Below are 26,636 nucleotides of genomic sequence, written 5' to 3'. Positions count from 1 at the left end.
AACATAAAGCCTATGGTAAAGGTGCATTTGTAAAGAGTAAAGGAGTGGATGGAGGAGTTATCTTAATTCTTATCTGCCACCACTTTTCCACTCCCCAGTTATATTTTGAGGCCAGAAGAATGCAATATATGTTAAAGAGAGGGGTGTGGAGGCTAAAAAAGCAGGTAAGAATTAGATACACATACCATGCAACACATGGCCATGCTCACTCATGTTAATGTTACCTGGCATACACAAGGTTTGGCATCCAGTTAATAATATCGCATGAAAAAGTTGTGTTACACAGGTGGAGTGATTTTTTTTTACAGCGCAAAACAGATGTATCCATCTGATGATGGCATAAGTGAAACTGCACATGTGAAACCACATTAAAGTACATACAGTAGATGTAAATGTGCATTGCCTCTATGTCTTGGCTTTGCAAATTGCATTTGCACAACAGGTTGCCAGCCATGCACATTGATCTTCGATTCACATGCATCACACTAAGGTGGAATAGGGAATGCATAAAGTAATTCCAATAATAATAACAACAACAACAAATTATTTATATCCCGCTTCATCTGCACTCAGGCAGTCAGGGCAGCTCTGCCAGAGGATGTTTACAGTAATGAAGTAATATAAGATCCTGGCCACTGTTTGCTGATACAGTGTTCTCAGATAATTTAGCTTCTTCCTTACAAAGCAAACAGGAAAATCTAGGTTCATGGAGCCCTGGTGGCACAGTGATTAAATGCTGGTACTGCAGAGCCTCTCACAGCCAGAAGGCTGTGAGTTCGATCCTGCAGGGCTTCAGGGTCAACTGAGCCTTTCACCCTTCCATATGTCACTAAAGTAAGTACCCAGCTTGTTGGAGGAAATTAGCTTACACATTGTAAACCACTTAGGGAGTGCTTAAGTGCACTGATAAGTGGTATAGAAATGTACTTGCTATTGCTATCATAGAAGTCTTTCTCTGACACCAAAGAAGGAGTGAGCTCTTAGGTTGATGGCATAGAACAGTGGATCCCAACCTTTTCTATGCCCCACACCCCTAGAAAATGTTTGATGAATGTTAGCACCCCTTACAAAAGTAGTAACACATTTTAAGATTAAGAAACCTAATTTCTAATTTTTGAATCACAAATTGATCCACATACAATACTGTGGGTGAACAAACTGAACTTTAAAAAACAAACAAAAACCTTTTAACTCAGTACATAAAATCCAAATCTAAATTAAGCAACTGAGTGATGACTCATGGACACAAGCCACTCTTTGTCACATCCCCTGAAATTCTATCTTGCACCCCCCCCTCCCATGGTGTGAGCACTCCAGGTTGGGAGCCCTGACTTAAAAGTATATTTTCTGCACTATTCTACTTCATTGTACCCCCACTTACACAACACAGCTTGAACTATATATATATATATATATATATATATATATATATATATATATATTGTAGGATGCCTATCCAGTGTGATAAGCTTCTCATTCCAATAATGAGGGATATGAATATGTGAAATTCGAACCACAGAGGTACCATACAGCATGTCCTGTAAGAACTGGCAGAGCAATCATACAAGAACCTACATGAAAGGACAGTATGACAGATAAGTAGTTAGAATCTGCTGGAAAAATCAAAGGAGAGATGTGATGTACACCTACACTGTAGATATAATGCAGTTTGGCACCACTTTAACTGCCATGGCTCCATCCTACAGAATCTTGGGATTTGTAGTTTTGTGAGGCACCAGCAGTCTTTGGCAGCAAAGGCTAAAGACCTTGTAAAACTACAAATCCCAGGATTCCATAGAAGCTATAGCACTTAAAATGGTGGCAAACTCCATTATTTCTACAGCATAAATGCACCCTTGAAGAAGGAGGAGTGTATGTAGTTTGGAGGGATAGCTGTACAAATAATGTTGTAAGGAGTCAGTTCTGTTATGTAAGGTTAGGATACACAAAAATATTTTTTTTTATTCTTTATGACATGACTTCATATTTTGAATACTATGTCCCATAATAAATACAGTGCGCCCACGCTATACGCGGACTTGAGCATACATGCTCAAGCCCTGGGGAGCATGCAGGGCGCAAGGGGTGGTGCGTCCCATTACTGAGCATTAGAAAGGTTTTAAATATGTTTTTATAAAGAAATAAAATTAGAATAAGATGAAATAATCACCAAAAAGCAGCAAAAAGACTTGGGGAACCCTAAAGACGAATTCATTTATTATGCCATAAGCTTTTGTGAATTAGATCCTATTTGATTGAATGTTTTGGCTTTTGGAAGCTTAGACCATAATAGAAGTTAGTCTCTAAGGTGCAAGAAAACTTTGGCTTTTAATGCAGCTAAGTAGAAATTATTATCAAGATTCTCTTGGGATCAGAATCCTTTCCTAACACAAAGCACTTTATGTCCATTTCATTTTCATTCAATTTTTAATTAATTTGTATGGTACCTTTTGTGCCATCACCATTCCCAAAGTGGTTTACAATCCATAGCAAAAATAAAATAATTATAACTAAAATCATATCCTGTAACAATGCATGAACTTATTGAAAATTATAATTAAAAACAAATATTTGAAATCACGTATCTCAACTTCTGCCATATTTTATAATATTATGAATAATCTCAATTAGCAACAAAAGAAACAAATTATCAATCATTCCCTACAATTGTGACAAAACTATAATTCCAAAAAAATATAAACATATATACACACAAGCCAACGAACCATAATAGCAAAAGTTTAATACATAAAAAGTCAGACCAGGCAAAAATAGACCAGCCTAGTGGCTAGGTTCCACAATAAACAAAGCTACAAAATCCAAGAATATACCCTGCAAAATTGCTACCATGAGAAAAGACAAAATAAAATCACTTTATCAAGTAATTGAAACAATTACTAAACACTGCAAAAAACAAGATCCTCCATAGCATGCATAATTATAATTTAAAGTGCAAATAGGTTCCAGCTAAAGGGGAGCTCTTTTGGCTTGATAAAGAAAATGGATAGATACTGTACTGGAAAGCTCCACCAGAAAAAAATGGTCTTGAAAACATAACCTCAGAGATCTGTATGAAAAATGAAACCCAATCAGTGTCTCTATGACACAAAAAAGATAACAGCAAGTTTGGCCATGAGAGAGAACTACATACAACAGTATGCAATCCCTCACCTCAAAAAGCTATTTGGATTACAGAGATGCTCAGCTGCTCCAACTTTTCAGACAGGAATCACTCTGTATATTCTGTAAAGGTGAGAATGCCAGAGAATGAGACAATGGTGCTAATTCCAGTAATAACACTGGAAGATCATTTTTCTAATGTATGCATCAAGATTTCTGTTGCAAACATTTAACTCTAAGACACAAATGACTACTGTTACAGAGATTTTTAATAATACATAGATATAAATTAAAGACATGTTGCTTGTAGTGGACATCTGCTGCTCTCCTCCTTCCCTGCTTTAAATTCTCTAGGGATTAAGCTGGTTGTTGTTGTTTTTCTCTCTTACAATCTCCCTAAACTCTCCCAGTCAAATTTCCAGTTATAAAGTTGTATCTAGTCTAATTTAATGCCTCACCTGTCATTAGTAGCTTCATTAGCTAGTTTTTAATTCAGATTTTAGTAGAAAGGTGGAATGTGAGAGCAAGCTTTGTGGATTTAAAACTTGACAGCAGATGCAATATTACCATGCTAGTAGGTTACGATGTACTGAGCACTTCTTACACAAGCCTCACAAGAGTACTTGGATTTACTGAAGAGGCATATTTGACCATTCCTCTCCATCAGAGAATCTGGCTTCCTTGAGTCAAGAAAACAATTGTCTCCAAAGAAAGAATGTGAAACAGGCACAGCAACAATGTTAGATGCTGTTGACCATTTTAGAAATAAAGTTCTTCCTATGACTGACTGCATGCATTAAAAGATGCCAATGTTCATCTTTTCAGCTCCCTCCCTCAATAAATAGTTTAGAAGGCAAGGGGGAATTACATACTTTGACAGCAACATTTCATCCATCTGCCCCCAAAGAACTTCTACTTCCACCCTCACTTTTCTTTCTTAAAACCTTCTGTTTTGCTAACTCTACTATCAATGGTGATGTTGGGGGTGATTTGTGAACATAGGTAGCAGGTCAAGTCAAGATTTCCAGCCTAGTTATTGATACTTATTGAGCACTATTGTTATTATTCTGCATGTTTGCAAGTCCTTTTTTCATTTTTTCAAAAATTCTGTGATGTAGCTCAGTGACTTCCAAAATACAGATGATAATTTATGGCTGAGGTCTTCCTGTAATTCAAGGCTGAAATAAGATCTACTGTATATACTCATGTACAAGTTGACCTCATAAGTCAAGGGAAGGTTTCAGGGTCAAAATCATGGATTTTGATATGACTCGTGGATGTCGAGGGTAAAATGTATGGGGGTTATAATGAAGGATGGAAAGGGGAAAATACCACTTCCATCCCTCCTTCTCCTTCTCTGCACCTCTCCCAACCACCTAACATCAATTTCCAGGTGCTGGAGGAGAGGTTTTAACATCAGATTGAGAAAGAAAGCAAGTGGTGTTCAATGGGAAGTTTTTCCACTGGGACGAGAAGCCTTGAAGATCGGACTGGGGAGAGAAGCAAGTGGAGTTAAATGGGGAGGTTTTTTCCTCTGGGAAGAGAAACCTTGCAGATCGGATTGGGGAGAGAAGCAAGTGGAGCTAAATGGGGAGTTTTTTCCATGAGAAGAGAAGGTTTGTAGATTGGACTGGAGAGAGATGCAAGTGATGTTCAACGGGGAGTTTTTTCTATGGGAAGAGAAGGCTTGTGGATTGGACTGGGAACCTCTTTTTCACACATACACAGACAAATAGACAGAAAAACACAGGCATCAGGCTTGCTTGTTTTAGGACCTTTCTAAGCAGTACTAGTGTATTGACCTGTATAAAAGTCGACCCAAGATTTTAGGGTCAATTTTGGGGCATAAATTTCTCGACTTATAGTCAAGTATATACGGTAGTTACCTTTAGACTCCATTCCATCCTTCTCTCTAAATAATATCATTGACTCTCTAGGGTTCTTAAATGCATGAAAGTCTCATTTGACTGGAACTGCATAATCAAATAACTATTTATAATCACTGTTTTAAAGCTACAGTTTGGGGTCAGGAAAGTTCAGTGTAAAGTTGTCTTTAAAAGCTCAGAACACTTCTTTTAATGCCAGCTTACATGTATTAAAGTTTGGTGTAAATTGCCTGGCCTGTTGCATATTGATATTACTATTAGAGGGGTACACATTCATATTGTCCCTATATACAATATCATACATAAAACATAGGTGCCTCTCTTTAGAAATTCTAGAAATGTCTAGAAGAAATACAAGCTTATCTTTCTATGTCAATTTGGTTTTAATCACAGTTGGCTTTTTTCTACCTCCTAGCTGGTATATATAAGTATTTGGAAAAGTCATCATTTGAAAATAGTGCTCTCTCATGAGATGCATCTGATGAAATAGATTCAGCCTACAAAAGCTTATACTACGAATATCTTTCAGTTAGTCTCCAAGGTGCTACAATATCCCTTTGCATACTGATGCAAATTAACACAGCTATGTCTTTGAATACTTAGGAATGTTTCTGATATGTATGGAAAGTTTCTGATTTGTGTCCATTCTTCTGTACAGAGAAACTACAGCCCACCCTCCCCTTACGTAGGGGATCTGTTCTGGACCCCCCCCCCCCAGTGTAAGGGGATTTTTGTGTATGCTCAAGCCCCATTTAAATGAATGGGGCTCGTGCACGCAGCGGTGCGGCGGCCATTGCCCCTTCTGGGGCACACTCACCCTTGCTTCGTAGCGGCTTTCAGCATATGCTGAAAGCTGCGTAAGGCACGCCCACGTATAACACAGGTGCACTGTATTATGTTGGCTTCTGTTAATACTAAAGTGCATCATATGTCTTGTGGGGTAGATAGTAAGGGTCACTGATAGTTTCTCTTAGAAGAAATACAAACTGTAGTTGGCAGTGCATTGAACTACATATGTATTACTGCATGTGTGTATTGGGTTTCATGCTCTAAAAAAGTGATTTCCAAACTTAGATCCTCCAGATATTTTGGACTTCAACTCCCAGAGCCTCAGACATCTTGACCAATGGTCTGGGATTCTGGGGGCTGAAATCTAAAACATGTGAAAGGCACCCAAGTTTGTGAATCACTGCTCTGAAAGACTAGCTGCTGGAGGGAGAATACTGACATATTCATGTACAGTATTTGTGGCTGTACTCACACATCACACTAAACCATTGTTTCGAGTTACACTAATGAGCCTCCTACTGAGACCATTTGCCTCCCTCTTCTCCAAGTACAACTGCAAGTGAGATCTCAGAAGCATTATCTTCCGTTTTCAATTGATTTAGATTGTTTTATGTCCTCCCCTTCTCCCAAAAGGTGTTGTTGGTTTATTAATGTTTCTTGAAAAGCACATCATTATCCTGCTTTGTTTCAATAAGCTACAATTAATGCTAGCCATTGTTCCTTCTTCAGAGATAGCAACAACTCCTATCTAGTTGAAAATGGAAATGGATGCTTCCAATCACTTCATAGATGCATTGGAGGAGGAAAGAGAATCACAGAAGGCTAAGCTTATGCACATCTTACAAAAGGATGGTGAATCACTGTACTAGTGATTGTTTTGATGGTGGTGTTTGCCATCCTATGAATCTGAAAGTTTTAGAACCCAATGATATGGTCTATTATTTTCATATTGTAATTTGATTGAAAACAATTGATAATTGTAGGATTGTAGGAAATCCTTTAAAGTAGCTTAAGAATTTTCCAGTTTTTTATACAAATATCAAGTTATTTAAAATGCCAAATGGTTTTTCACCAAACTCAAAAGCTGTGACAGACTGCACCTGCTACTGAATATCTTTAGTGTCTTTCTAACAAAATCATTCATGTGTTATTACTGTATCTCTCCAGATGGTGGTAGTAGAGAACTTTTTTTATTTTAAGTACAGGAATGGGTTATTAGTTGATTTTTAAGATTTTTAGAGGATGTGAAACAGGAAAAATAGTGACTGCCAGAATCCTAGCACAACACTCAGACTGCAACACCATGCTGACTCCTTGTACACATGGTTGCTAACATTTTAATCAGCTCCCACTGTTGGCTTGATTTTGGCACACAGGCAAATGTTACCACCTCTTAATTGCAGAACATGCTACTGTTAAAGGCACAGCTTTACAAGACAGATCCGAAATTGGCACAAGACTTGTTGTATAACACCATTCCATCATATTGACAGTTTCTGCCCAGAGAAATTTCCAGAGTTTTGAAATTTTGACGTTGAGTTCAGCAATGAAAAGATGAAGTTTGGTATGTTACCCGGCTAGATTGAGAATTCCTCCCAGGGTAAGCTAGTAAATTGACTTTTGCATGGATGTTTTAAAACATTGTAGAAGATAGAAGTTAGGTGTTTGCATTTTCAAAAGGCAAAGTAGATTAAAAACAGAATCAGTGGTTTACCAAGTTTTAGAAGATTGTAACTCATGCATGGAGGGTACACATGAAAGCTTGCTTTTTTAAAGAAAACAAAACCTCCCTGTCTGTGATCTTTATGATTGTGGTTTGTAGACTGTCAGTTCAGGGAGGAAAGTTCCACATCACATGGCCCCATGGAAAAAACACACTTAAAAGCAACTGACAAGTTGTTACAGTCATTACACATGATGAAACAGTAAGCATAGATGGTTACTTCACTCCCTCTTGAGTAAATGCAGGAAATTAACTACACTATCTAGTGTTTTGTCCTATGACATTATATAGCTTTATATACATAATATGCTACAGCAGAAACATAACACAAGGTTAACATGTCAAGTCATGTTGACCTCATTTGATGTTCCTGCTACAGTGTTGTATCAACACAGAGCTATGATTGTGCAATGAGGTAGTTCATTTCCTGCATTTAATTTTGTAACTTTCCACAACTTTTTTCAGCAATCTATTTTCTCTTCTACATTTTCCTCTTTTATTCTGTAGATGCCGAAGGGAAACTGGAACAGACTCCTTCTTTTTAATTTGTTGCTTAGGTCTGTAGCCTTCCTATCTGTCCCCTTTCTGCATTTGCTTTGGCCTGTTACAGACAGCCAAAATAAAGCTGCTTCGAGTCACAGTGGAGGTATGGTGTTTCAATGGTGCATGCGTCCTAAGAGTCCAGAAGTCTCACCAAAGCCACGCTCCAGCCCTAAGGACTAGAGCATGGCTTTGGTGTGGCTTCTGGACTCTTAGGACGTATGCATCATTGAAACACCATACCTCCACTGTGACTCGAAGCAGCTTTATTTTGGCTGTCTGTAACAGGCCTTTATTTCTTAATTGCCCCTTTTGTCTGATTTTCTCCTAGTCTCTCTCTCCCTCTCTCTCTCCCTCCCTCTCTCTCTCTCTCTCTCTCTCTCTGGCTTTTCTTCGTGAACGAAGATTCAGGAAGGATTCATCCTGCACTTTCTACAAACATGTTGATGACTAAAAAGACCAATCTGAGATACTGTACTGTTCAGTACTCCTACTACTGAACAACAAAAACATGTTGTTCAGTTTCCCACATGGAGCTCTACTAACACACCTTCCAACTGTCCCAATTTGGCTGAGAAGTCCCAATTAATCATCTGTTCTTCTACTTTTTCAGCTGCTTTTAAATGTTCTGGTTTCTCTCTCCCAACTCCACTTTTCTTCTTAGCCCTCAGTTTACTTCAGTTTCTGCAAAGTGAGTTCAGACTGTTTAGCTCAGTGGTGGGAGGAGGTGAAGAAATCTTGCTTCTCCCAGGAAGGTCAGACAAAAGAAAGCTCCTGCAGGCTCTCCTAGCTGTTGTGTTCTTTATCAAGAACTTTTGCCATCTTGGCCACACTCTGGAGTAACTTCTGTAAATGTATCCTGGGTTCCATCTGTAAAATGTTGGAGTCTGGGCACTGAGACAGGTTCTTTTAAAAAAATCTGTATTTAAATGGTTATAACTGTTCTAAGAGAAGGTGAAAATTAAAGTTCTGTCTAGAATATTCATCTTGTAAATTGTTTAGCCAAATTTTTGTTATTTGCCATCATTAACTTTGATTTATGCAACCTTTACAGAAGTTTTAATTTTGGGTGTTTTCCGAAGCTGAATTTCTTGTGATCTGTGGGCTTTAAGAGCTTGGGGGCTGTTCAGCCGCTCCTTCTTCAGCAACTGCACTGTGGCCCTGATCGGCCTTTCCAGGGTGTGAAAAGGAGCCGCAAAAAGTGGCTCCTTTTTGCATCCTGGAAAGGACACCATAGCTACATTTACTTGGCTATACAGAACTTCTTCAGTGCACCATAACACCACGCGCCATGTGAAACATCACGCAGCATCATGGCACCCTGGGGTGGAACCAGGGCATGCGTTGTGGAGATGCCATGCCCCAACTTTGCGCCCCAGCCGGCCCAAAGTGCTGGTCTGTACAGGGCCTTGGACAGGTTTTTATAAATGGAAAATATCATGAGTCTGATCAGCAAAGGACTGATCCAGCAAGACAACAATAATGTTTTTGGTAATAATGAATTGTTCTGTTCTAATATAGATGGTTATGACGATACTAGAAAGCATACAACAAGATGATTCATTACTTAAGTACACAGTGACTAACAGAATTAGAGTTCCAAACACTACTTGGTTATACTAGGATAATTATAGAAAGCAACTCCATTTAGTATATTTGGTGCAGTATGACAATGGCAAACCCCTGCTGAAGAAACCTGCCAAAAACACCACCCCAATAGCATCATCTTGGGATCACCATAAGATTGAAATGACTTGACGCTGTAAAAGAGCAACATTACCCACTAGGTGATCTACTAAGAAAAGAAAAAAACAACTTGCTACAAAATACATGTTCTGAGGAAGAAATAAAGAGGTGTTTCTGAGTTTTCCAGTGAATTGGAGTTGGTTTAGATTCTGTTATCTTTTGCTAATATTAGTTTTTTGTCTTACACCGGGATGTACAACCTGTAACTCTGAGTCACTGGCAGACTTCTGCTGATTTCTCAACAGCTCCTAAGGCTAGTAGGAACCCATTCAAATGGAGTTTGTTGTAGGGGAACAATGTTCCCAGTACGCCAAAGAGTCCAGCTAGCAGTGAGTAACTAGCAGTAGGCTAAGTGTAGGTTGCAGCAGGATGGATTGTGCTCACCTTGCATGCATATATATATGAATGCAGATGCTAAGCTCCACTGCTGACTGACATGGGATGCAGCCCTCAGGACTGGAAAGGATGTGCACCCATCTTCTGCTAATATCTTAATATTAATATTTTAATCTCTTAAAATAATCCACATTATTTTAATGCATCACTTTTGTACATTTTTAATTGTACTGTTCTTTTAAATTATAAGCCACTCTGAATTCTAATTTTGGAGGGAAAGCAGGTAACAAATAATAATAATAATAATAATAATAATAATAATAATAATAATAATGTGTGATAGATGCTTCGGGCAGCAGGCATTTAGGGGATGGGGTCATTTGAGGGTCAATTTTAGGGGGGACTGTAGCCCTCCAAAGCCTCATGGGGGAGGGGCAAATGCAACCCACAGTCTGCAACAGTTGCCCACTCTGGTGTAACTCACAAGTGGGGGAAGAGGGAAGAATGCTGATTTAAAATTGCTATCGGACATTGGAAGAGGATCAGAGCACCTCTTTTTTGCATCTGTCCTGAAGAGAGCTCTTTGTATGGTTAATTAGACTCATGTAAATAGCTTGGCAAAATAGGAAATGTCTGTAGGAAAGACCTATCATGTATATACAAATGAATGAATGAATGAATGAATGAACACCGTTTGTTGTAACACAAGCTTTTGTCACACAGCAAATTTATGAATGAAACTGTTCATTTCCTAAACAGATTAGGATTTGTGAATGGATTGCTCCTATAAGTGGGTCAGAATGTTCTGAAATTATCAGAGCACAGCCTGTAAAAAAAAAAAGAGCAAGGTTAAGTAGAGGGCCATAATGGTAGGAGAGAAATGCCTGCAATTAGGATTGGTCAGCCTTTTTTTTTTTTTTTGCCTTTCATTTTAGTTTCTTTCTTATATTGTCATCATTTATTTCCAATTCTCTCTCTCTCTCTCTCTCTCTCTCTCTCACACACACACACACACACACACACACACACGTCCAAATGAGGAACAAACATAATTGTTCTCCTAACCATATTAATTTGTGCTCTGGTAGACAAATGTGGACCTGCTGGGACCAATTCCATAACACCTTTCACCCTCAACAACTCCACAGACCTTGTTCTGAAATAAAAAGAAATCATAGTGCTGACCAGAAGTCTACTTCTGTTTTTGACTTCTGGATTTTGGAGCAATTTTCAAAACTGCATGGTTTAGGAGGAATCAGGGAAGTACTAAGTACTAAGTACTCTAATAAGAAGTATTCTAGGAACAGTGACAGAACATTAAGGGATTTTTCCCCACTCAAACAGAATTGTAATTCGGGGGTAGTTGAAGAGGTTGGAAGGGCAGACTTGCCAAGGCAAGACTGTCCCATGCCCTGAGATTTCTAAGCAAAAGTCTCAGACATAGGAATGACCTCTTTGCGATGTTATCCCAGCAGCTGTGATGAGTGGATTAGAACAACCCGTTTTAAAAGAAGAATATGGCTGACATTCATGTGCAGGGAGAAATAACAACATTCTACAATTAGTTAATATTGTCTTAGTTATCTTGTTGTTGATACCTTGTTGTCACATATGACAATCAAAGCTATGCTGGCCGAATGTAAACCTTCATAATCTGTAAATAAAATAAAATAAAATAAAATAAAATAAAATAAAATATGAAAATCAGATAGCAGTCCCCAGGCCAACACAGACTGCATCAATACATTGTTCATTCATTAAAATTGTACCCCATTGTTAATATGCTTAAGGAATCTAACCACAATTAAAACATAAAAACTACTACAAGCACTATTAAAAGCGCATCAATAAAATGCCATTATTTATTTAATCAATAATTAATAATGATTACAGCTAGATTTCATTTGAATGCATTTGGGTGTATCTGGCTTGACATTCCACATAGTTCTGTCCACCACTAAAATAAATTAGTTGTTCATTCTGCATATACATTTCTGTTCCCTCTTGAATCTACATCATCATGACTATCTGAAAACTGGCTTTTGCACTTGTTTAACCTTCTCCTGGCCTTCTTCTTGAACTTCTTCTGTGGCATGAATTCCATCATAGTTTTGGTTGCTTTCCTTCTTGTGAATGATCTCCAGATGGTTTTTGCTGGTATCTTTACAGGCATGATAGTCCATAGTATTGCCCTAAACCTGATCCAGATAATGGAAAAGTGTTTTTTTTAAACCCTTCCAAAATTCCCCAGCCAGCATCCCCATTGGCTGAGGGATTCTGGAAGATGTATTCCAAAAAAGTAATTCTTCCAAGCTCTGACCTGATCTTATTTTGTTTCTTTCTGAACTTGAACTCTAACACTTGCTTACAATTTAGATGCATTGTTGCTAACAATCAATTTATTCTTATGTTGAACTTTCTTAGCTGTAGTAGCTGCTCAAAATATAATTCTGGAAGAAAACAGTTATAACAAAGGACACGAGAAAGATGCTTGAAATCTCAGCTTTATATGATGATGAAAGCATCATTTTTTCCTACATTTTAGTTGTTATTTTTTTAAACGAACAGTTCAAATTTTCCTGTGAATATTCATGTGGGCTTTTATTGACCATATAACATGCTATTTTTTATAAAGTTGGGAAGCTGCATACTTACTTCATGACACTGTATTACAATCTTAGGTAAATAAGAATTTACTACTTGTTTTAATTTGAATGCATCGTTACTACTCAGTGAATTGTAATTATATTTGAGGTTTTGTTATTTCTAGGAAAGAGGCAGCGAGCGATCTCTGTCAATCTCTGGATGGCCTCCTTCAACCTCTTCACAATCCATGTCACCCATTTCTCCTGGAATGTTCCAACCTGCTCCTGATTACTTTGGCAAATCAACAGCTCCAGGAGCTGACAACAAGCCTGGGAAGAGACTAACTCCTTGGGAAGCTGCAGCCAAGTCTCCTCTTGGACTTGTGGATGATGCCTTTGGCCCTCAAACCATTCAAGAGTCCATTGCAGCAAATGTTTTGTCTGCTGCCCGTAGGAAAACACTACCTGCTCCACCAGATGACTGGAAACAAAAAGTGGCCTATGAGCATCCAGCCCCAAGTGCCCATGCAAAATTATCTTCATTTGGAAGGAGCCATTCAGCAACCATCTACCCTCCGAAGAGCACAATGTCTGCTCCTAGCTCCACATCCCATTGCAGCTCTCGTCTGCATTATGCATACTATGGTCAGCGTGCCCAAACTGATCCTGATATGGTCTCCATGGATTCCAGGTCTGATTACTGCCTGTCAATATCTGACCCCAACTATAACCCACATCCAAAGGGATGGAGCCGTCAGACATAAGAAACATAAGATCTTCTCTTAGTTTTCCTTCTTGCAATTCTACAAGTCATAGATGCTACAATAAATTAAAAGTGGTGATCTGCATGGATACATGTTTTCTAGAGCTTCAACAGATCAAGAGTTTTCCAAAATGAAGGACAGCGTCTGTGACATTCTCAGTGGTACAACCCATTTTGTCTTTTAGTGTGTGTGTGCTTGGGTTTGTGAGTGTACGTGTATGTTAAGAGGTCAAATTTGTGTACCAAGAAAGTACAAAGCAGTGCCTCCATATGTGAAGCTGGGAAAGTACAACAATTACGCAAAGTTAAAACTTCTACAAATTATCCTGTGAGTCTTTATGAAGAATGTAATCTTAATTTTTGGTCTTGAAAAAACCTCTCCATTCAACTTATGCCTGGCAGGTATAAGAATCCATCTTTGCTGCTGCTCACTTTATGGTCAAATGAAACTTTTGCGTTTCCTTTCTAAGGAAATGTCATTACTCAGTTAAATATCAGAAAGTGTAATGGTAACAAGATTACAGCAGTTTGCTCCAACTTTAACTGTCATAGCTAAACCCTAAGGAATCTCTCTGTATGTAGTTTGGTGAGATACATAGAATTCTCTGCTCTAGACTTCTAGTGCTATAGCTCAAGGGAGTTGAGTAGAGCTCTCCAACAGAAAATTCTAAGTACCCTTTCATCAAACTACAAATTCCAAGGTTCTGATGGAGCTATGACATTTCAAGTGGCTTCAAACAAAATGCATGGATCATTTTCTGCATTTTTATTCACTAATAAAAGATATCGCTGTTTTGTGAGTTTTGTATATTATTGTATTTTGCTCTATGGCCAACACAGCTGCCCTGGATATGTTTTCTATGTAATACAGATATGCCATTAGTTGTGATATTTTGATTTTTGTTCAGTCAACTATAACTTTTCTATCCTGCAACATAATTGGCTGAGGGGGTGGCAAAATGAACAAAGTTTTGATAGCTTTATGCCCCTAAATTCCATAATCATCAGGAGAGAGAATATATTGTTCAGTGGTAGAACACTTGCTTGCATACATGTAGAAGATCCAAGATTCATACTTGGCATCTCCATTTAACAGGATTAGCTAACAAAGCAGGGGAAAAATCTAAATTGGCAGTGAGGTACTGCCAAAATCAGAAGAGACAGACAATATGGCAGCTTCCTGCTCATGCTTCATTTCCTTTTGCTGTGCACTCACCTCAAATATTTTACTTAATAAAAAGTCAACAGAGTATGTTTGCAGAGTTTGGGAGGAGGGAAAACATTTTGAACTACAGTTTCCAACCTCCCCCAGCCAGTTCTGGTTTTGATCATCTATCAAAAGTCAGAAGTGAAACTCCTCCCCTCTATTCCATTCGTTATCTGAAAACCTATAGCATTCCACAGAGTAATAATATTTGCTCTCTTTTGCTGTTCTAAGGTACATTGATAGCGCTTTCACTCTGTTTATTAGTTGAAACTTGGTGGTGGCTGTGCTGAAGATAACCCTCTTCTTGCAAAATTATTCAGAAGGCTGAATAAGATGTGAAGAGATTGCTTTTCATTTATATCCAATAAGAATATATCTAATGAAGGATATAGTCACCTGACTAGGCAGGGAGGTGACTTTAAAAAAAAATCAAAACTGTATACTGTTCTAAATTTTCACAGAATTCTAGAGCTGTTTAGAATACTATCACTATGTATGTTTACCAAACAGTAAATCCTGCTAAGTTTAGTGAAACTGGGTTGACCCAAGACATTTTTCTGCCTAAGGCAGAACAGCAAATGGTACCTCCCCTAGATTTGCCAAATCCTATGTATATAGTACCCAAGGCCAATATATATAGTACCAAGTTATTTAGATATCTGAAGCCTTGCCACATCTGCACCTTAACTTCTCTTGATACCCATACATCTTCCTCTTCCTGGCAGTATAGGTGCAGTAATAAAAATTAAATCACAGTTTACTACCCTGTCTTGGCATGTACAGTCTGCTTATCTGAGGCTGTTGCCTCAATCTGATTAATAATAGTGCAACTTGTTTTTGTAATTGGGATTGAAACTGCACTTTCAGGCCAGAATCTTATTTACGGCTCATGTTGACATACACTTTGGTGCATACCCTCCAATGTTTCACAGATGAAAAAAAGACCACATATAACTAAGCACCACCAGAGTGTGGTCAAGATGACAAAAGTTATCAATGAGGAAGAACACAAAGCTATGAGAGGATACTTTTGTTTGCTTTTGCCTGGACTTGCTGGGAAGGACAAGATTCCCTATCTCTACTGAGTTAAATGAGTGCAAACTACTCTTTTACTCTGAACTCAATTTGTAGCAGTGGAAATAAGCCCAGGACAAAGGGGGAAAGAGAGAGGAAGAGAGAGAAGCTGGGAGATTTTAGAAGCAGTTGAAAAAGTGGGATGACATAGGATTGATCAGGACTGTCCCTGAACATCTGGGACAGTTGGAAGGCATGCTGGTGTTATGCTTCATAGTCATGCTGGTCAGGAGATTCTGGGAACTTCAAAGATCTAGTTCTAATCAAACCTGCAGAAAACAAGTTTGGGCTTGGCTGTTCTTTGACAATTTAGGAACAGATGTTCATGCAGATTTTGGCATTGACTACATAGCAAATTAACCAGAAAAGAAATTCAACATGTTCTAGGTGCTGTACTTCAGATGATTGGAACATTCTGAGAATAGTTCAAAGGTTTTTGAATATGTGTGGCTAACCTGAAAACATCCAGTTAAGTGTAGTTTCTTTAGCAGACTGATAAATATAGTAAGCTAAATCTCACAAGAACTTATGACTGTAAGGAAGGTCTGATGTATGAAGACGTGATTCCTAGTATTTGAAGACAGCAGGAATGATGTCCTCAGGATGAAGCAACCAGAAAGCAATGGTTTAGATTTCATTTAGAGTGAGCAACAGGTATATGTTGCAAGATTTATGAAAGAGGCAACCCTCTTGGGCCTTGAGAGGTTGCATTTGTTTGTGAAATATATATTTTGCTAGTCATGCAGTGGATCATATTCTCCAGTGTCCCTGTATATTTGTTGGGAAGATTTTGATGTAGTAATAGTCTGATGCAAGGTTAGAGAACAAGAAGAATTTAAATTTTAGGAAGTCATTTTTGTATAAAAGTAGGTTTATGTTAAGTGTTCAGTGGTCTGAGTCCAGTTTAAGACAATTCCTATGAATAGACACACATTAAAAACATTGGACTAAATCCAATGTTCTGAGTATCATTGCACCAAAACTGTCCTTCACTTCTCTCTCTCCATTTTCCGCTCCAGGCCTAAACGTCCTGAAACTTGGTTCTAAAAGATTTCCCAGGCCTCCAGCGTTGTTTTGGAGGATGCCAGTGAGGCACCTCCCTCCTGGTTATTTATGCTGCCAATTTGCCAGAAGAATGCCATTGTTAGATCTCTGTCCCTATCTAGAATTACTTTAAGATAAATACTTGGCTTTATGTCAGTTATGCCTTCCAGATATCAACAGGACTAACACAAGCAATGAAACATCTGTTTACCATCTATCTGAGGACATACTCATTTTAGAATGTATTAATATACAAAGGAATCTTGTAGCACCTTAGAGATAGAAAGAAGTTTATAGCATAAGCTTTTATAGACTCAGATTGTATCTGAAGAAGTAGACTGACTATGAAAACTTATGCTACAAATATCTTTCAGTTAGTCCCTAATGTGCTACAAGATCCCTTTGCATGTGTTTCTGTGTTTTTCTAATATCATTTGAAGCAAACTCCACATGAGAAGGGCCAGTGACCCAGCTTTCATACTTCCTGAGTTACGAATGATTTAGGGCCCTGAAGGCTAAGTCCTGCCGTTTCCAGGAAAATATTTGTGCTTTAGCCTACACTCTTTTTTATCATAACTAATTGAGACACAATATATTTTCCACTAAAGTCAATGGAACATGCTTCTAAGTAAATGCATTTGAAACCAGTGTTCCCATGAATCAAAGTATGCTATGTCCCACATGATCAGGTCAGGTTTCCATTTTGCAATGCTCTGCTTTTCTTTTAGGACCATGATTAATCAGCTTCCTGTAAATAAGAGTGTTGTCAGATGCAGCTGTGGATATATGTTTTCATTTGTCAATACTCAAGAAAAAACAATTGTGTATGTTTCCCTTTGTAATATTTTTGTGTTACCCAATGCAGCATGGTTAAAACCATGAAATAATATCTGATGTCAACATAGATGCCAAAGGCTTTTTCCAATTGTTTTCTTATCACAAGATGATTCCCTTAAAGCCATACAAAAGGTGTGTGTGCGTGTTCAACACACCCTTTCCTACCCAAGAACTAAGAGAACAATCCCACAAGCTGTCATTTATGAGTCTGACAGGATACATCATCTTAACACAGCAAACCAGATGAATGTCATGAGATCATTGAGATAATTAAGTATCAAATAATAGAACTGAACCCTGAGGCTCACCCAGGTCAAGGTGCACAGTTTGAGGCCATGAAAGAGAAAATCCCAAAAGCAACTCTCTTTGTACTCAGTGGGAAATATGTGAGTTTGTGCATGAATGTATGTAGTAATATTAACATAAATAAGTAAAATTTGCCACCTTTTCATGATGTGACAATTAAAGCTGCCCTCTGAAACAAGTGTCTCACTCTAGCCCTGTAAATGTTTTACTTATCGCAATGGAGCTTCTCTGAATATTCCTTGGTTTGATGATAAAAAAACACATGGAGGAGAAATGGTTGTGAACTTATGGTCTTTGGGGAAAAAAATCAAACATATCCTGACATTCATTACATTAAATTCTTAGAAAATCCTGAGTCTTGAAATACTTCTACAGTGAGTCAAGCAAGAACAAATTTAAACAAGGACTTTTAACACCCACTTTTTAAAAAGTTCTCATTGTTCCATTTTAGTTATGGCTATGGTCCAAAATGGCATTTATTTTTCATGCTTGGTTGTATTCACAAATACAGAACAATTAGCTTAGTCCAGAAAAAACAAGGACTATAGTTCACCCAGTTGGACCTGCTATTTTCTACCTCCTTTGCTCAAGAGTCAGGCCCTTTATAGACCAGCCTGAAAGCCTGGCATGAGGGCAGAATCAGGGCATAGTGTACTCACGATGCACGCCTGACTCTGCCCCCCCAGGACACCCTGATGCCACATGCTGCTCCACAGGATGCAGCTCCAAAGGAGTGCCATATAGACGTGCCACCATGGTTATGGCACCCTTGCAACAGTGCAAAAAGGATCCACTTACAGAGGTCAAACTAATTGTCTGGATTAAAAAAAATGTGTGGATTAATTGTACTGTTATGTGGATTTAAAAAATAGAAACATCTTTTTTGAAATTAGTCTAAAATCCTATTTGCATTTCTTCATTCATTTTCTCTATTAGAAAGAACATCGGAAAGGAAAACATAGCTAGTGTTACACTCTGCCACACATCACTCTGCATTCTTTATTTTATTTGCACTGTATACATTTTTTTCTCAGCTCTGCTTCTGGAGGGAAAAAAAGATATTTTATTGATGTAAGTGTGAATATTGTATGTATTCCAAACATCCATCTAAATATCGTTTAGATTTTGGGTGTATATGTGTGTTTGTGTGTGTGTGCACATGCCTTTGTGCAAAGGGACAAATTTTATCATTTCACGAAGGAAATGTTCTAGCAGTATTCAGATAGCTGTTTCAGATCTCCTAACAGATTCTTATTCACCAGAAGATTTGGGTAAAGATGTCAGAGGCTCTTCTGAATATATGCGCAATATTGAAAGTTATAGTCCTGTACTTGTACCACGAGCAAGATAGTCTAATTTTGTGTTTATTTTTATTAGCTTCAATGCAGATTAACACCTAATGCTACTGCCTTTGCAAAACAGGTAACATATATATTCCAGTTAAGTAATTTCATTTTCACTTTCACCAGCTATTAGGTTGTCAGGGAAGGGCACTTTGTTAGAATGCATGGTAGAGATGTAAAATGGCATAACTCAATAAAAATGATTTTGTCAATCAAATGGAATATCTAATTTTATTTTATCCCCATTCCTGTTTTATAGGATGTAATCTGATTCATCATAAAAATTAATTCCTCAATGTGCACCACAAATTTATCTGTTTATAACCACCTTGCTTTTGTTGACCTCTCAGAGCTTAAATAAATATTGGGTTCCATGACAACCTGCCCAACACATTAACCTTGTTCTATGTGCTAAAGAGTTATCATATCTACCATTTTACCAAGTCAGTTTTAAGCTTTTATTTCTGTCCACCTCCCTACCTTTGTAGGGGTCATTTTTATAAATTGGCAGTTGTATGTTTGCCAGATTGTACATGCGCTGATTTTGCACATAACACTGAAGCCCTAACTCAAAGAGTAAGCACCCTCAGCTGCATATCCTTATGTAACATCACAGATCATTCCAGAAGATCCCTGATCCTCAGGAAATGGTTTTTAGGAGGCACAAAAGACTCCACTAAGAAAGGAGGGGCAGGATTCATGCACCTCTCCAGATGCTCTTGGGCTGCAACTCCCAGCAGCCTTAGCCAACATAGCCAATAGTAAGTTATGCTAGGAGCTGCCTTGGGTCCCAACTTGGGAGAAAGGCAGGATAAAAATAAAATAAAGAAATAAACAACATCTCATTCCCAACTGCAGAAGTAACTGCACTCTTCCATGTCTAGCTCCACTGAAGAGCTTGGAAGAATTACTTTTTGTACTACATCTCCCAAAATCTCTCAGTACCATAGTCATTGGGAATTGTAGTCTATACACATAGTTCAGAATGTCTGGGTAGCTGTTTAACATCGTACAGAAGTTGATCACCTTTCAAAGGCATATACATTTTTGCTCCTGTACATGAAAGAACTGTAGCTGCATGGCAGGGCACCTGCTTTTCATAGAAAAGATACCAGGTTTACTCCCTCACAACTTCAGGTGGATCTGGAAAAGACTCCTGTCTGTAATTTAAAGGAGCCAGTACCAGTCAGTGTAACTCAGTCTTCCCCAAAGGGCTGCTCTCCAGATGTTGTTGGACTACAACTCCTGCCATATCTGGCCAGTCGCTGTACTTAGAAGACTGGACTGCAAAACATCTGGTTCTCCTGGCTCACTGTCAAACCCAACAGTCTGATTTGGCATAAGGTAGTTTCCCATTCTGGGAAGATATAATTTAGCAATTTGTATTTGGATGAAGGCTGTTTGTAATAACAGGTGTCATGGGCTGCATCTGCACTGCAGAAATAATCCAGTTTGATACCACTTTGACTGCCATGGTTCAGTGCTATGGTATTCTAGGATTGATAATTTGAATTCTATAGCATTGAACCATGGCAGTTAAAATGGTGCCAAATGGGATTATTTCTGCAATGCAGCTTCAGCCATGGCCGAGTTCATACCAAACATTACAGCTACAGGAAAGCAGGCTTAGCCTTCTTAACTGCCAGGACAAAACACAGTCATGTGTGCAAACTCAAGGAACAGAAGCATGATGCATAAGTGTACTGGTGATAAATAGATAACTGATCCATTACAAAAGCATCCAACCACAAAATGTACTGGGACATTGCAATCACTGAAACAGGAATAATAGAGGTCCTATGCTTCATTTTTTTATTTTTTTATTTTGTGTTTCTGTATTAAACTGTTACTTAAGCTGGCTAAAGAGGAGAAAACTATGAGAGAGAAAAAGAATAATGGAAACAATTAATTCAAATCCAGAATTGCTAACAAACCTCCTAAACAAAAACATCAACAGAACAAACAATAGTAAGAAACTCCTTCCTAACAAATAAAGGTAAACAGTCAGATCATTCCCTGCTTCCGAGGTAGTAAAGATACTACTTTACTATATTTGGCAGTAAAGATAGAATAATAAATGTAATAACAAGGACCAAGATCCTCTTTAAAGTGATTGAAACGTAACACTCAGCCAATATACTTGCTCAGACAAAAGAAGCAGCCAGTCCAGTGTGTGTGCAAGTGGTGGGATAGTTGGGCTGGTCTCTTTCTAGCGTATCCTGCAGCCAGCTATTGACCATTCTGTCACAGGGGTGTATGTGGAGATGTGCCTGTTCATGGACCAGCCAGTGAGCCAACCCATTTTGCATTGAGTTGTGCATTGAAAAGCAAATTGTTTGCCTTTGGGGCTGTTGGATACCACCTTCTGTAAGCTTATTAAAATCACAAGCTGCCAATGCATCCTGGGGTCTTTCACACTACACAGTTATAGTGTTACGTTGTCATTTTAACAGCTGTGACAACATGTTATGGAATCCAAGGATGTGCTGTTTAGGGAAGGGTACTGAGTATTCTCAGCTAGAGAACTCTAGTGCTGTCCCAAGCTAGAAACCACAGGACTTCATACAATGTTGTCACAGCAATAAAAGTGCTGTAACTGGACCCCAGGAGTCCTGTAGGAGTTACACTGGTGTAGTGATCCTACAGGGTTCTGCCAATAATTTTGGTTGTTTTTCATAATACTCCAAATCAGCTGCCTGAGGACACTTGGCATAATGGTAGAACCAGCCTTCAGGGTGGTGCTTCCTGGAGCTTGGAAGCATTACTTTTTTGAATTGCAATTTGTAATTCATAAAAATATCGTTTCCAAGAGCTAGTCTTTCAAAGCCACATAGAGCTTCAAGGATTATCACTAGCACTTGGATTTCTGCCTTGAAACACTGAAGGTGTTTTCAGCATGTGTTTCTGATCACATGTTCTAAAGTCCTTAAAAGGTTTCACAGTTATCTTTTCCCCTCCTGGCAGGGACGTAGCCAGGATTTTAGGAAGGGGGGGGGGGTTCAGACTAAGTGCCACCATTATAATGGGGCTTGGGCGCGGCAGCGCAGCAGCACACACCATTCGTTTTTCTAATGGAATGGGGGTCCGGACCCCAAGAACGCCCCCCCCTTGGCTACGTCCCTGCTCCTGGTATATTAACTTGCCAAATTATAGTAATTGCAAATTCATTTCAGTCAAATCTAGCTTTTTTGTTTTTTGCTTTTGCCTTTCTTTAAAATAAAAAGAAAAGAAATAAAATCAATGAGCCACTCCTTCAGTCTGATCATTCTGGGAAAAATTGTGACACATAACAAGTATGACTGTGTAGAAATCCTGGAGTGCTAAACTGATTACTGAAACTCCATGACTCAGTTTACAGACACTAAGGTAATTTCCAGCCTCAGTCCTGAAGGGCAATAAATAGCTTTAACAAAAATATGTCCACTTAAGATATAAGATGGGCAAAAATAGAACAGACCCCAACATCTAGTATTACGAAAGAGGGGAGGAAACATCTTTCTTCCTATTCATTTTCATCACAGCACACATAGCTTTAGATACATTTCCCCCATTTCCTCTTACTGCTTTCATTCTCCTGGATCTGGGAAGGCAACCTTGGTCCTTTTTCCTTACCTGCAAAAAGACAGCCAAGGCGCTAGATCTTGACTGATCTTGGAATTATATTTCAGAGGAAGGAACTAGCAAAAACAACTCTGAGTATTTCCTGATGAAATTCATGGGAACAGCATAACCCAGGTGATTTGAAGGCAAATGCACACATACACACAACCTATGTTCTCTTCCCATGGCTATCAAATGGTAGTCAGATCCCTACTGCTCATATTCCCTACCCATATCCTCCAACATTTCATAGGTGAAAACCAGAACATGTGGACAAATCACACCAGAGGGTGGTATAGATAACAAAATGTACTAATGAGGAAAAATGGACAAGCTAGGAGAGGCTGCAGCAGAATGCGTTTGCTTGAGTTTACAGGGAAGGCGAAGATTCTGCCCCTCTTGTCCTCTGTCCCCCCAGATTAACTGGGTGCAAACTACACCTGCACTTTGAACTCAGTTTGCAACAACTGTTTAAAGTAAGGCAAAAATGAAATAGGAAAGTGGGAGGAGGAGAGAAATTATGACATTTTTAAAGCAGCTGAAAAACGCATACTGATGACACTGCACCCCAAAACCCTGGATAACCTCTTCCAGCAATTTCATGTAGATGTTAAATAGCATGGTGGACAAAACACAACCCCAAAGGATAGCATAGATCAGAGCATCGAACAGGAGTCCCCACCACCAACAACTTCTGAGTTTTCCCCTCCATGAAAGACTGGAACCACTACATAATAGTGCCACCAAGTCCCATCTCAGAGGGTTGGTCCAGAAGGATACCATGGTCAGTGGTATCAATAGCTGCTAAGAGGTCCAGCAGAACCAACAGCGGCACACTCCCCTTGTCTAGTTCTCTGTGTAGGTCATTCACCTAGGTGACCAAAGCTGTCCCCAGTTGGGGATACACCCTTCCCCCTACCAGTAAACAGCTGCGACAGGTTCCCTGAGGCTTTAAAGTTACCTTCCCAGGACAAGGCCACCACAGAGTTGCACTACACTCTGATGTACAATCATGGCCATAACTGGAAGTGTAAGGAAATGATATGCATATATATGACACCAACTGGAGTCTGGGCAAGACATATGTGTATTGATTAACATAAAGCCCTCTGTCTTGCCAATGTGCAGAATAGCAGTTATAGTCTAAAAAAGGAACCTTTCCAAGCAGCTCTTATGCTGACCATAGGTTTATGGCTTCTTTAGGAAAAGTGTGTGTGGGAGGAGAGTACAAACAAGAAAAGGGCATATTTATATGGACAAAATAAAAACACCTGAGAACATTTCCTCTTCCACGTGACTATCTTTGACCCTCTTTAACTGCAGTCATCCTAGAAGTCATCCTAGAAGCATTTTAAATATATATTTAAAAATATCTGACATATATTCCTGACATTAATCATTGCTATTGTTATGTGTCTTCAAGTTGAATTTGACTTATGGTGACCCTATCTTAGGATTTCCTTGGCAAGATTTATTCAGAGGTTTTCTTAGTCTAAGGCTGAGAGAATAAGATGTGCCCAAAATTGCCCAGTGGGTTTGCATGGCTGAGCTGGGATTAGCATCATAGAATCATAAGAGTTAGAAGGGGCCCTATTGGCCATCCAAGTCCCTGCTCAATGCAGGATCTCTAGTTAGAGCATCCCCAGAAGGTAGATTTTTAGCCTCTTTTTGAAGACATCTAGAGAAGGAGACCCCACTACCTCTCTAGGAATTGGTTCCATTGCTGAATTGCTCTCACTGTCAAAATTATTTTTAATGTTAAACTGAAATCTACCCTCCTTTAACTTAAAACTATTAGAACTGGTCCTGCCCTCTGAGACAGCAGAAAACAAACCAGCACCCTTCTCTTTGTGGCAGCCTTTGGGGTATTTAAAAAGTAAAATAATGTCACTCCCTAAGTCTTCTCTTCACCAAGCTGAACAGGCCTAGCTCTTTCAGTCTCTTCGGATACTCCCAAAATGCTAGTCTGATATTCAAACCACTACCCCATGCTTGCTCTTCAGTAAATTATTAGTTATGCAGAAACACACATTTCTTGATTGCATAAATGATACAGTACTCAATGAGTTCCTATTCATTGTGCTGAATTTTTAGATCTACACTTATTTTCCTTTGCAAGAGATCAAATTAAATATAGCTCAGTGCCTGTCAATCTTCACACATCAGCAAAATAATACATGCAGATCCATAGCACTCTTATATGAGCTATAATTTAATCAGTATTTGGATTATTAATGGATGGGATAACACTCCATCAGTACTGTCAGTAAATATATAGAACTGTAGAAACTGGTTTTTAAAAAGTACAATTTTTCAATGTAGTTAATCAGGCATAAACCTTCTTAGATTTAATCAGTTATTACCTGCTATTAATGACCAGCTTTGGTTTTAATCTGAGAAGATCACTCAGTGCTTTCTGGAAAACATTATATCTGAACCAAAGCCAGCATTTCTGGAGGGGCAAAATGTTAACAGGGGACTGAGAAAAGGCAGAATTACTCAACACCTTCTTTGCCTCAGTCTTCTCAAAAAAGGAAAAGGGTGCTCAACCTGAGGATAATGGAGCAGAGGACAGAATAGGGGAATTTCAGCACAGAATAAGTAAAGAGACAGTAGAGGAACACCTTGTTAATCTAAATGAATTTAAGTCTCCGGGACCAGATGAACTCCATCCAAGGATATTAAAAGAACTGGCAAATGTAATATCGGAGCCATTGGCAATAATCTTTGAGAACTCCTGGAAAACAGGAGAAGTCCCAGCAGACTGGAGGAGGGCAAACGTTGTCCCCATCTTCAAAAAGGGAAAAAAAGAGGATCCCAACAATTATCATCCAGTTGGTCTGACATCAATCCCAGGAAAGATGCTAGAGCAGATAATTAAACAAAGAGTCTGTGAACATCTAGAGGGCAATTCCATAATCACAAAAACTCAACATGGGTTTCAGAGAAACGGTCATGCCAGACAAATCTGATCTCTTTCTTTGATAAAATTACCAGCTTGGTAGATGAAGGGAATGCTGTGGATATAGCATATCTTGATTTCAGTAAGGCCTTTGACAAGGTTTCCCATGACATTCTTGCATACAAGCTTGTAAAATGTGGGCTAGACAAAGTAACTGTTAAATGGATCTGTAATTGGTTGACTGGCCGAACCCAAAGGGTGCTCAACAATGGCTCCTTTTCATCCTGGAGAGAAGTGACCAGTGGGGTTCCACAGGGCTCTGTCCTGGGCCCAGTGTTATTCAACATCTTTATCAATGACCTGGATGACAGAATTGGGAGCATACTTATCAAATTTGCAGATGACACCAAATTAGGAGGAATAGCTAATACCCCAGAGGACAGGATCAACATTCAAAATGATCTGAATAGACTAGAAAGCTGGGCCACAGCTAACAAAATGAAATTCAACACGGAGAAATGTAAGGTATTGCACTTAGGGCGGAAAAATAAAATGCACAAATATAGGATGGGGGACACCTGGCTGAATGAAACTACGTGTGAAAGGGATCTAGGAGTCCAAGTAGACCACAAGTTGAACATGAGTCAACAGTGTGATGCGGCAGCTAAAAAGGCCAATGCAATTTTAGGCTGCATCAATAAAAGTATAGTGTCTAGATCAAGAGAAGTAATAGTGCCACTGTATTCTGCTTTGGTCAGGCCCCACCTAGAATATTGTGTCCAGTTCTGGGCGCCACAATTCAGAAAGGACATTGAGAAACTGGAGCGTGTCCAAA

General features: G+C 38.8%; 1 protein-coding gene across 1 annotated transcript in view; it reads left to right on the top strand.

Annotated features, from left to right (window-relative positions):
- SYNPO2 (synaptopodin 2) overlaps positions 1-19,504 on the top strand; it is a 115,093-nt gene extending 95,589 nt beyond the window's left edge. The window contains exon 5 of the mRNA XM_089525887.1: positions 12,911-19,504. Coding sequence (XP_089382013.1) covers positions 12,911-13,489 — 579 coding nt within the window. The 3' untranslated portion in view covers positions 13,490-19,504. The remainder of the gene's footprint in view (positions 1-12,910) is intronic.
- The last annotated feature ends 7,132 nt before the right edge of the window (positions 19,505-26,636 follow it).

Source organism: Sceloporus occidentalis, unplaced genomic scaffold (assembly GCF_023333645.1).
Source record: "Sceloporus occidentalis isolate IW3139 unplaced genomic scaffold, rSceOcc1.0.p SCAF_5, whole genome shotgun sequence".
Lineage (NCBI taxonomy): Eukaryota > Metazoa > Chordata > Lepidosauria > Squamata > Phrynosomatidae > Sceloporus > Sceloporus occidentalis.
This window is presented reverse-complemented; position numbering and strand designations above follow the sequence as displayed.